Below are 12,828 nucleotides of genomic sequence, written 5' to 3' on the forward strand. Positions count from 1 at the left end.
CCAGGAGTAGCAACGTGAATTAAATAAATACATCATTAAATAATTCATTATCAATATTTTTAATTAATTACTGAAATAAATAATTCATTAGTGATGTATTTATTTAATACAACCATAAAATTATTTCTAGTTTACTCAAAATAAATTGAAGACATCAATAATAAAGGTTAAATTATGATAATGAATACATGCAACTATAACTGATGACATAAGAATTTGGATTTTTAAGCTAAAGCGAAGGTGCTGACTCACTTGGCATGTTTCTCTCAAATCCTCCCTAATAACAATAACATAATTACACTTTAGCCACAAGAGGGCAGCAGCATTAATACAAGTCCCGTGTATATAAAGGTACAGTGATTATATTACAGGGATTTTGACAAAAACAAAACAGAAGTTGATGGCAGTGTGTTTTTCCATAACATACCAACCAAAATAAATAATAAAAACTTTATAACTTACAGAGCTTTTTTAGAGACTTTGACCACTGGCAGCAGCCTCAGAAGAGCCTCCTCTGAACAAAAGTATTTCTGCAGGTCAAACACATCCAGATCTTTTTCTGATGACAGTAAGATGAAGACCAGAGCTGACCACTGAGCAGGAGACAGTTTATCTGTGGAGAGACGTCCTGATCTCAGGGACTGTTGGATCTCCTCCAGTAGAGAACGATCGTTCAGTTCATTCAGACAGTGGAACAGATTGATGCTTTTCTCTGCAGACAGATTCTCACTGAGCTTCTTCTTGATGTACTTGACTGCTTCTTGATTGGTCTGTGCGCTACTTCCTGTCTGTGTCATCAGGCCTTGCAAACGAGTTTGATTAGTCTTCAGACCCAAGAGAAAACGAAGGAACAAGTCCAGGTGTCCATTGGGGCTCTGTAAGGCCTTGTCCACAGCACACTGGTGGAGAGATTGGAGTTTTGGTTTATCAGATAATTTAAGCCACATGGACGTTGTTTGTTGTTCTTCCAGCAGATTGAGTCCAGAGTTGATGAAGGTCAGGTGGACATGAAGAGCAGCCAGAAACTCCTGAACACTGAGATGAACAAAGCAGAACACCTTGTTCTGGTACAGTTGTTTCTCCTCTTTAAAGATCTGTGTGAACACTCCTGAGTACACTGAGGCTGCTCTGATATCGATGCCACACTCTGTCAGGTCTGGTTCATAGAAGATCAGGTTTCCTTTCTGCAGCTGATCAAAAGCCAGTTTTCCCAGTGACTCAATCATCTTCCTGCTCTCTGGACTCCAGTGTGGATCTGTCTCAGCTCCTCCATCATATTTGATCCTCTTGACTTTGGCCTGAACCACCAGGAAGTGGATGTACATCTCAGTCAGGGTCTTGGGCAGCTGTCCTCCCTCTCTGGTTTCCAGCACATCCTCCAGAACTGTAGCAGTGATCCAGCAGAAGACTGGGATGTGGCACATGATGTGGAGGCTTCGAGCTTTCTTGATGTGGGAGATGATCCTGCTGGCCTGCTCCTCATCTCTGAATCTCTTCCTGAAGTACTCCTCCTTCTGTGGGTCAGTGAACCCTCTGACCTCTGTCACCATGTCGACACACTGAGGAGGGATCTGATTGGCTGCTGCAGGTCGTGTTGTTATCCAAAGGCGAGCAGAAGGGAGCAGGTTCCCTCTGATGAGGTTTGTCAGCAGCTCATCCAATGAGGTGGACTTTCTTGTTTCAGTCAGGATTTTAGTTTTGTTGAAGTCCAAATTAAGTCGACACTCATCCAGACCATCAAGTATGAACACAACCTGGAAGTCTTCAAGCCTGCAGATTCCTGATTGGTTAGTTTGATTAAAGAAGTGATGAACAAGTTCCACCAAGCTGAACTTTTCCTCTTTCAGCACATTCAGCTCTCTGAAAGTGAATGGAAATATGAACTGGATGTCCTGGTTGGCTTTGTCTTCAGCCCAGTCCAGGCTGTATTTCTGTGTTAAGACTGTTTTCCCAATGCCAGCCACTCCCTTTGTCAGCACTGTTCTGATTGGTTCGTCTCTTCCAGGTGAGACTTTAAAGATGTCTTCTTGTCTGATGGTTGTTTCTGCTCTGTCTGGTTTCCTGGATGCTGTTTCAATCTGTCTGACCTCATGTTCATCATTGACCTCTGCAGTCCCTCCCTCTGTGATGTGGAGCTCTGTGTAGATCTGATTCAGGAGGGTTGGGCTTCCTGCTTTAGCGATGCCCTCAAACACACACTGGAACTTCTTCTTCAGTTGGGCTTTAAGTTCACGTTTACAGAGTGGAGCAAATATTTCTGAAGGTAAGAAATTCAGAAACAAATATTACACAATAAATATCACAGCCTTTCAGTACCCTGAAAGGATGAATGTCTATTGGTCCATTTCTTGAGCTATTAGGAAAGATCAATATTCAGTCTTTAGAGAAATTCTCTTACTGCTCCGCAGATGGTCAGCCATCTCATGCTGCTTAAGTCTCCTCAAGAAGTGGAGTGTGATCTTCAGAAATGCTTCTCTGCAGCTCTTTCTTTCATCTTCATCCTCACCTCCAAACATCTCCTCATCCTCCATCTGGCTCTTTAAAGTTTCTGGGTGATCTGGACTCAGAAGCTTCTGGATCTTCTTCAGCTCGTTCTTCACAAACATGGTGATGTTGTCCTCCAGCCGCTGGAAAAGAAGACTATATGAATTAGCCAGTGGTAAATGGACTGGTTCTTATACAGCTCTCTGTGATACTCTGTGCACACAAAGCATTTTATACAACATGCCTCATTCAACCAAGCACATTGTTCTGTGCTTAAATACTTTCTTTCACACTCTGATGGATGCATCAGAGGGCAGCTTGGGTTTAGTACGTTACCCAGTACATTTGCCAGCCAGGGTTTGATTCACAAAGCTTCTGACTAGTAGCTGACCTGCTCACCTCCTGAGCTACAGTCACCCCAATCTGACTGAAATCATGGAGCCCAAACTCTGATTTATGTTGGACACACTGACAATCCTCTGGTCCACAAAGTGCAGCACAGAGGTGACTGAAAAGAACAAATGTAAACGTAGTACTACAAACCATAACCACAGAGTCCAGGTGTGTTTGATGTTGCTGTGCAGACTGACCAGTGGAAACCTCTGCTCTCTCCTGCTCCACTCTGTGGAGGAGTAATGAATAATTAGCTCATGTTATGTCTGTCCACACACAGACACAAGCTAAAGGTCCATGAAGTGATGTTTGGATGGCTTCAGTCAATCAGATGACTGTCATGGTGAAGCTTTGCTAGTCCTGGTGATCCCACTGAGAATTAACAACTCAGTTTCCAGATGTCTGTAGTTTTCTGCTCAGTTTCTTTAGTCCCAACAGCTCTTACCATCTCCTGCATAAAGCTTTCCCTCCATGCTCAGATGCCCTGGAACAAGGTGCTCTCTTTATATCAGTGACTGGTTTAAAGGGACAACTTGCAGTGCTCGCCAAACTTTGTGTCAGCAAAAGTAGTTCTAATGTTTATTACACTTTTTACATTTTTACACACAAATCAATGAACGCAAAAACATAAACTTTTCACATATTTTGTTTCACAATGTTACAAAACTCAGTTCACAACTACACAGTCTGATTTACAAAATATTTATGAGCACAGTTTGAGCCGATGTATGTCCCGAGTCTGTGGACTCAGTGGTTTTGTTTTGATTGTTATTGTCTTTTGTTACAATTTCATCCTGATTAAGATTTTCTAGTTCTGAGGTTTTGGTTTCTGTGTTCCCTCTGTACTGTGTTAGTATTGTGTCTCTGTGTTCACTTCCTGTTTTATTTTGACAGTGCCATGTCCTACGTTAGTGTGTCTACTTTTGCTTCCCCTTGTCTGGTTATGTCCAATTAATCCAGCTGTGTCTCCCTCCCTTTTCTCATTCCCTGATTGTTTTTTTGTGTATATGAGCCCTTTGTTTTCTCCTGCTTGTTGCCGGCTCGTCTGTGTTATCTCCCCGTGTCTCCGTTTAAGGTTTCAGGTTAGTGTTTTAGTTTTTTCAGTAGAGGTTATCTTAGCTTCTGCACAGGCCATCTCCGCTGCACTTCACCGTTTCAATAAAGCTCACTCACTTCACAGCAGTGTCGGCATCTTGGGTCCTTTATTAAATTCAACATGGCTCGCCCCGCTAGCCGTGACATAAGATGTGAAAACAATATCCAAAAAACATGAGGGACAAACAGGGAATAGTTTGAAGGTGCAGGGCCAACAAACTGAGTCTAGCCATAAACTCAGAGTTGATTGATAAGCATTTTGAATTGGCTGATCTGAGTTACTTCAATCAAGTCTATGTTCACTTTGAGTTAAGATTATACATGATTAATGTAAAAGAAAAAAGCCATCATCAGCAACTGATTCTGATTCAGCAGGTTTTCAAATCTAAACGGTACCCATCCCTAGCTGGCTGTAGTTAAACCTTTACTTAAAAAGCATCCCTAGACCAGCTGTCTTAGCTAATTATAGGCCAATCTCCAACCTGACAATCCTTGGAAGAGTAGTTGGGGGGAGACAATCAGAGGGGCAGTGTGATGATCTTAGGTTACAAACTACCGCAGTCAAGTCCAGAGGTGGGTAGTAACGAGTTACATTTACTCCGTTACGTTTACTTGAGTAAGTTTTTGAAAAAAAAAAGTACTTTTATAGTACCTTTTGGTGCTTTAATGGCTAACATTAACCTGGCTGGCACACATGTTAATGTTAGCCACTTAAATATTAGCAGTTAGCTGAGGCCACAAGAAGAAGAGGCCCTAGAAGAACGATGGATGATAAGATTCGATTTTCAAGACTAGGCAGAGACGTGTTTTCCTTTACTGTCTCTTACAGAGGAGGGAGCAGATACCAGACGAGGTCACGGAGGTACGGGGAGGATTCGCAGCAGACAGCAAGACTGCCACGTCCATGCGAGAGAGCGATGGCTACAATAAGCTCTGTTTTTGTCTCCCTATATAATGGTGTACAGCCCATTTGAGGGTTATCCTCTCTGTGAAGCAGATGCTTGATTTCACACAGAGGTCCACCAACTGAATTTGATCAGTTATGGAAGGATTTACCTCGACAGGCTCCTTCACTCGCTGCTTTAAACCTGCCTTAAAACACACTTTTACTCCCTGACCTTTGACCCAGTGTGACATGTTGACTCACTACCTCAGACAGCTTAAAAATAGTCTTTTTGTTTTTTGGTGCTGCCTAAAAGAACCGTAAAATATCTGTCCTATATACAGTTATGTTCATATATTTTTGTACTACATCAGGAAACTCAAAAATATAGTTTGTAATATTTTAATCCTTATTTTTAAAACTGTTTTTGTCATTTTTCTTCTCCCATTGCATCAAAAATCATTATTTACACTGAATGAGTCAGCAGCTCTCTTACATTGTTGCTGCAGGTTCATTACTGAAGTCTGGAGTTGTTCCTTTGGACCAGTCACTCCTCACAGACACACAGCTGGATGCTGCAGATCCTGCTCCATCCTCTTCCTCCATCTTCTTGATGTCAGGGTGGAGTTAGTCTGAGAGGTAAACACACACACTCAGAGGTGCTGTTGTACTGGAAGCATCACACTGACGGGTTTCTAAAGTTCTCATTGATCATTTCATGGAGTTTCTGTGGTAAACACTGTCCTGTGACGTATGTGTTATGGTGAGGGTCATGAGGGCTAACCAGCCCCACTCCTTACTCCTCATATTTCAGCCTGAAGCACAAGAACAGCCTAAACCTAACCAGCAGGCTGTAACCTCAAAGGGACTTCATGGTTAGAAATAAAGGTTCAGTGAAATGAAGCAGATCATAAAAACACGAGTTCCAACTTTAAAAGAAGCATCCACACGATGACGGCACAGCAGAGGAGCACTTTCTCTAACACACTGATTCAGTTCCACTGACACAAGGACACACACAGGAAGGCGCACACATCCCGTGATGAAGGCGGGTCTTTCTGTGAGTCCGCACGCTCATTGGCTAATAGCTCGAGATAGACACATCGTTATCCAATGAGCGTGCGGGAACTTCCGACATAAAGTTGTTTCCTTTGAAAAACCAACGTCTGATTTTTTTGCCTCCACTGACGGAGCCTGTTGTTCCCGCCACAGAGACACAGTAATGTCAGAGCGGTGTTAACACTCACCCTGCCTCAGCACAGCTCTCACTCTCCTCCTGCTCTCTCACACTAAACGGAGGCTCAGCTAAACTCACTTCCTCTCTACTTACAGGAAACCAGCGCTCAGAGGAGCCGACCGGCCTCACATTTCACCCACAGACACGAACAGCGTGGAATTATTTTATGTCATAAGAAGAAACATATTCATGTTAACACTCACCTGCCTCAGCTCCACCTTCCTCCTCCTGCTTTCACTTTCACTACTGCTCCCTAAACACAGAGGATGCTGGGACGTAGTTTTTTCCTTCCGTCTTCCTCTTTGTTTGTGTTCAAGTTATTTCGATCATGTAAACATCAACAGAACACGTGAAGCCACACAGAGTTTGTATGTCGAGGTAGGTAGGAGGTGTGTTGTCTTCGTAGCGCTTGTTAAAAATAACACAGCATCCACTTATGCTTTGCAAGCTACTGCTCCAAACATTTTATTGACACCATTCATTCCCTCACACCACAGACCAGTCTTCTTTTATGTCTCGCCCGGAGGCATTCATGAGCGCCCCCTGCTGGTAAACCTTATCATTACACGAACACCTACATATCAACACATCCCCTTTCCTCTGAATTATATACAACATAGGTCTTATAAACTAACATATACACATAATTGTTTTACATTAATATTTTTTCAATTGTTTTTTTTTCACCACCATCAGAATATAAGATAAAAACAAATCCAGTTTCAGCTTTACAGATTAAGCCTAACTGGTCTTTTGGCCTTACGCTCTGACCTCCTCAATACAGGTCCTGAAACCACTTCACTTCTCTCCACATACTCATGTCCATCCAGTGGTTTCAAATCAGACACTGTCTCTGCATGTGACACATCAACATTTTCATCTTCCTCACCACATTGTTCCTCCTGAAATGTCTCTTTAGTCTTCAGCAAGTTGCGACGGTTCCTTCTGAACACATGACCTTCTTCAGTTCTTACGTCATATGATCTCGGACCTGCTTCCTGAAGAACAATGGCTTTCCTGCTCCATGCATTCTGATCTTGGATTCTCACTACATCATCCTTTGCAAGCAATCCAAGTTCTCTTGTTCCCTTGTCGTACCGCCGTTTTTGTTTCCATTTCAGATGCTCTTGCTTTTTTATAATTTCTTCACTCTGCTTGCTTTCTGCATAGCAGGGCAAAGTGGTGTGTAGCTTACGATTCATCAGCAGTTCTGCAGGGGATAAACCACAGTCAAGAGGAGCAGTCCTGTAGCTCAGCAGAGCTAAATAAGGATCTGATTGACTGTCTGTATCCTTCTTCAGAAACTGCTTGATGATATGCACTCCTTTTTCAGCCTTGCCATTTGCCTGTGGATGTTGAGGACTTGATGTGACATGTTTAAAACCATATTCTCTTGCAAAATTCTGCCAATCTTTGCAATTATAGCAAGGACCATTGTCACTAATGACAGTTTCTGGTATTCCATGCCTGGAAAATATAGACTTCACATGTGTGATCACATTATTAGCAGTTGTACTTGTAAGCAGAGCAATCTCAGGAAAGTTAGAGTAATAATCTATCACCAACAGATAGTCTTTCCCATTAAAATGAAATAAATCTGTTCCTACTTTCCTCCAAGGCGCCGTAGGAAGTTCAGGAATCATCATGGGTTCTCTTGCCTGTCTGCTCTGAAACTTGTTGCATGTTTCACACTTTCCGATCATGGTCTCAATGTCTTTATTAATACCAGGCCAGTACACAGTGTCTCTAGCCCTCCTTTTACACTTTTCTATTCCCAGGTGTCCCTCATGTATTCTTTGAAGTATCAGCTGTCTCAGACTATGTGGTATCACAATCCTATTGCCTCTCAACAGCAGTCCATTTACCACATTGAGCTCTGATCTAACATGATAATACTTTGAACAAGACCCTCTGGGCCAGTCTCCTTGGATATTTTCCATCACCGTTTGCAGCTCCCTGTCTGCAGCTGTCTCCTCACATACTTGTTTTATCTTTGCGTCAGACACTGGCAGAGACTCCACTATCATATTAACATGATCGTCTACTTCTTTCTCAGTGGAGCTCGCGTGAGACACCTGTGATGCTCGCGACAGTGCGTCTGCTAAAGCTAAATGCTTGCCTGGTGTGTATATCAAGTCAAAGCTGTACCTCTGCAGTTTCATCATGAGATGTTGAATCCTCGGCGACATCTCATTCAGACTTTTCTTAATGATTGACACAAGAGGACGATGATCTGTCTCAACTGTAAAGGTAGGAAGACCATAAACATAACAGTGAAAAATATCAAGTCCATATGCCAGCCCAAGACATTCTTTCTCAATCTGAGCATATCTGGTTTCAGACTCAGTCATGGATCTAGAAGCATAAGCAACTGGTTTCCAGCTCCCCTCTTCAGCTTGAAGTAAAACAGCTCCAAGCCCATCCTTTGAGGCATCGGTTGAGATTTTCAAACTCTTAGTTGGATCATAATATGCAAGCACTGGGCGCGTTGTCAGTGTGGTTTTTAAATCATTCCATTCTTGTTCATGCCTCGCTGTCCATTTAAATTCTATGGAATCACGAAGTAACTCCCTTAGAGCTGATGTTCTCACTGACAAGTTAGGTATGAATTTTCCAACAAAGTTTATCATTCCCATCACTCTGAGCACACCTCTCTTATCTGTCGGGCGTGCCATTGTTGCGATGGCTTTTATTTTTCTTTCATCTGGCTCACTACCTCCAGCAGAGAATTTGTCTCCCAAAAATGTTATTTCCTTTACACCAAAATGACACTTCTCATGATTTAACTTTAATCCATTCTCCCTCACCCGTCGCAGCACCTTCACCAGTCTTTCATTAGGTTCTTGTAGGGTGGAGCCCCAAATAACCACATCATCAACATAACAGCGAACACCTTGTAATCCCTCTAACATGTTGTCCATGGCACGATGAAAAATCTCAGATGCTGAGATTATGCCAAATGGCATTCTGAGGAATCTGTACCTGCCAAAAGGTGTATTGAAAGTACAGTATTTTGAACTTTTCTCATCTAGCTTTATTTTCCAAAACCCCTGTGCTGCATCTAGCTTTGAGAAGTATTTGGCACCTGCCATTTCACTTGCAATCTCTTCACGCTTTGGTATCTGGTAGTGTTCACGCTTTACGGCTTGATTTAAATCGCCAGGGTCCATGCATATTCTCAAATCATTGTTTTTATTCCTTTTATCCACACACACCATTGAGTTTACCCACTCAGTTGGTTCTTCCACTTTTGTAATGACCTGCAACTGTGACATCCTGTCCAGTTCTTTCTTTAAACGGCCCTTCAGTGGAGCTGGGACTCTACGTGGTGAATGGATCACTGGCTCTGCATCCTCTTTCAGCTGGATACTGTAAGTGCATGGTAGACATCCCAAACCTTTGAAGACATCCTCATAATGCTGTACAATGGAGTCAACTGTGCCTCGCTGTCCACTTGCTGCTTCTGCACAGCTGATGTGGTACACTCTTTCTACTAGGTTTAATCTTTTGGATGTCACGCCACCCAGCAGTGATTCACAACCTTCCAGAACAACATTAAATAATACATCATAATCTTTATGTTTTATTGTCACTTTAAGTCTGCATTGACCACTACTTTCAATATTCTTTGCATTGTAGTCTTTTAGAGGCACTCCTTTCATTATTATTTTGGGCTTTGGTTTCATAGCATTGATCTCTGTCATGCTGATTAGGTTTGCCTGTGCACCTGTATCAATCCTTAGTGCCACCAAAGTTCCTTGTATTGGGAGTGAAACAATCCACGTGTCTTCATAATCTGAGCGTCGCTCACTGTCTTCTGCTACGTTATGCTCACTTTTTACATCCTCAAGTGACACTATGCCCACAAAGAAAGTCTCGCTTAAATCACTCTCTTCAACTACATGCACCGATTTGGGTTTGGCTTTCGACAGACATTGTTTGGCAAAATGATTTTTTACATTGCATTTCAAACATCTTTTGCCATAAGCTTGACACTGTCTCGGTTCATGTCAGCCACCACATCGCTTACAGGAGTACACTGTATCGTCTTTGCTGGACTTCTGCGACATATTCCTCTTCTAATCTTGAAAGTAGAGATAGTGTCTGTCTCCCGAATCCAAACTGGAATCTGGTTCCACAGAAGAGGGGCCTGAAAACTGAAGGCTCTCCCTCCCATTCTACTTTTAAATACTCCAGGAACAACAAGTAGGCCTGCAGAGCGAGAGCAAAGTGCTCTAATAGGGTGATATGGTATTACAAGGTCATTAAGATAAGATGGGGCCTGATTATTTAAGACCTTTGTTACGTTCTTTGTCTAGGCGTGTATTGAACGCAACAAGGAATTGGCCCACCCCCACTCCACCAAAGCAAGAACACAAACAACAATATCTTCTAAAAGTGCTAAGCAGCCATTTATTTGCTTCAGCGGTGAACAAAAATAACAAACAAAACTGGTCCCTGTGCTTTCCTGCACAAAATAAAAACCAACCAAAAGACAATCCACTTACCTAACTTTCTACATGAAAAACAGTATGTGAGGAGCAGGATTTTGAATTCAATTCTGGATTTAACAGGAAGCCAATGAAGGGAAGCCAAAACAGGAGAAATATGTTCTCTCTTTCTAGTCCCTGTCAGTACTCTTGCTGCAGCTTTTTGGATTAGCTGAAGACTTTTCAGTGAAGTTTTAGGACATCCTGATAATAAAGAATTACAGTAGTCCAGCCTGGAAGTAATAAATGCATGAACTAGTTTTTCAGCATCACTCTGAGACAGGATATTTCTAATTTTAGAGATGTTGCGCAAATGGAAGAAAGCAGTCTTACATATTTGTTTAATATGTGCGTTGAAGGACATGTCCTGGTCAAAAATGACTCCAAGGTTCCTCACAGCATTACTGGAGGCAAAGGTAATGCCATCCAGAGTAAGAATCTGGTTAGATACCATATTTCTAAGAGTTTCAGGGCCGAGTACAATAACCTCAGTTTTATCTGAATTGAGAAGCAGAAAGTTAGCGGCCATCCAGGTCTTTATGTCTTTAAGACATTCCTGCAGTTTAACTAATTGGTGTGTGTTACCTGGCTTCATGGATAGATAGAGCTGTGTGTCATCTGCATAGCAGTGAAAATTTATGCTATGTCTTCTAATGATGCTGCCTAAGGGGAAGCATGTATAATGTAAACAGAATTGGTCCTAGCACTGAACCCTGTGGAACACCATAATTGACCTTAGTGGGTGAAGAGGACTCTCCATTTACATGTACAAATTGGAGTCTATTAGATAGATATGATACAAACCACTGCAGCACAGTACCTGTAATACCTACAACATGTTCTAATCGCTCTAATAGGATATTATGATCAACAGTATCGAACGCTGCATAAGGTCTAGCAGGACAAGCACAGAGATGAGTCCACTGTCAGAGGCCATAAGAAGATCATTTGTAACCTTCACTAAAGCTGTTTCTGTGCTGTGATGAGCTCTGAAACCTGACTGAAACTCTTCAAATAAGCCATTCCTCTGCAGATGATCTGTTAGCTGTTTGACAACTACTCTTTCAAGGATTTTTGATATGAAAGGAAGGTTGGAGATTGGCCTATAATTAGCTAAGACAGCTGGGTCTAGAGATGGCTTTTTGAGTAAAGGTTTAACTACAGCCAGCTTGAAGGCCTGTGGTACATAGCCGATTATTAGAGATAGGTTGATCATATTTAAGATTGAAGAATTAATTAATGGCAGGACTTCTTTGAGCAGTTTTGTAGGAATGGGGTCTAAAAGTAACGTTGATGGTTTGGAGGAATTAATTATTGAAGTTAACTCAGAAAGATCAATTGGAGAAAAAGAGTCTAACTTAACATCGATGGTACTAGCTGTAGATAATATTACATCTGTGGGATGATTATTGGTAATTTTTTCTCTAATGATAAAAATTTCATTTGTGAAGAAGTTCATGAAGTCATTACTAGTTAACGTTAAAGGGATTGTTGGCTCAGTAGAGCTCTGACTTTTTGTCAGCCTGGCTACAGTGCTGAAGAGAAACCTGGGGTTGTTCTTATTTTCTTCAATCAGTGACGAATAGTAAGATGTTCTGGCTTTGCGGAGGGCTTTCTTATAAAGCAGCAAACTATTTCTCCAGGCTAAATGATGATCCTCTAAAATTGTGACACGCCATTTCCTCTCCAGCTTACGAGTTATCTGCTTTAGGCTACGTGTTTGAGAATTATACCACGGAGTCAGGTACTTCTGATTTGAGGCCTTAGTTTTCACTGGAGCTACAGTATCCAGAGTCGTACGTAGTGAGGAGGTAAAATTATTAACAAGATAATCGACCTCTGTTGGAGTAACGTTCAGGTAGCTGCTCTCCTCTATGTTGGTACAGGGCATTGAAGATGATAACAGTGGGTGGATTACATTCTTAAACTTAGTTCAAGCGCTTTCAGAAAGACATCTACTTTGATAAAGTCTACTCTCCACTGCTGTGTAATCAATTATTGTAAATGTAAATGTTATCAGGAAATGATCAGACAGCAGAGGGTTTTCAGGAAACACTGTTAAATGTTCAGTTTCTATGCCATATGTTAAAACAAGATCTAGAGTGTGATTAAAGTGGTGGGTGGGTTCTTTTACATTTTGAGAGAAGCCAATTGAGTCTAATAACAGATTAAATGCGATGTTGAGGCTGTCATTTTTAGCATCTACATGGATGTTAAAATCACCCACAATAATTATTTTATCTGAG

The 12,828-nt window shown here is 41.8% G+C and overlaps 1 protein-coding gene across 1 annotated transcript; it reads right to left on the minus strand.

Annotated features, from left to right (window-relative positions):
- Positions 1 to 458: 458 nt before the first annotated feature.
- On the minus strand, positions 459 to 2,456 carry LOC134623519 (protein NLRC3-like; the record flags this gene model as incomplete). The annotated part of the gene is made up of 2 exons (XM_063468619.1): positions 459 to 2,257; positions 2,399 to 2,456. Coding segments are annotated over 2 exons (1,857 nt in total), but the record flags the coding sequence as incomplete, so codon positions are not given.
- Positions 2,457 to 12,828: the final 10,372 nt, after the last annotated feature.

This window comes from Pelmatolapia mariae, linkage group LG3_W (assembly GCF_036321145.2).
Source record: "Pelmatolapia mariae isolate MD_Pm_ZW linkage group LG3_W, Pm_UMD_F_2, whole genome shotgun sequence".
NCBI lineage: Eukaryota > Metazoa > Chordata > Actinopteri > Cichliformes > Cichlidae > Pelmatolapia > Pelmatolapia mariae.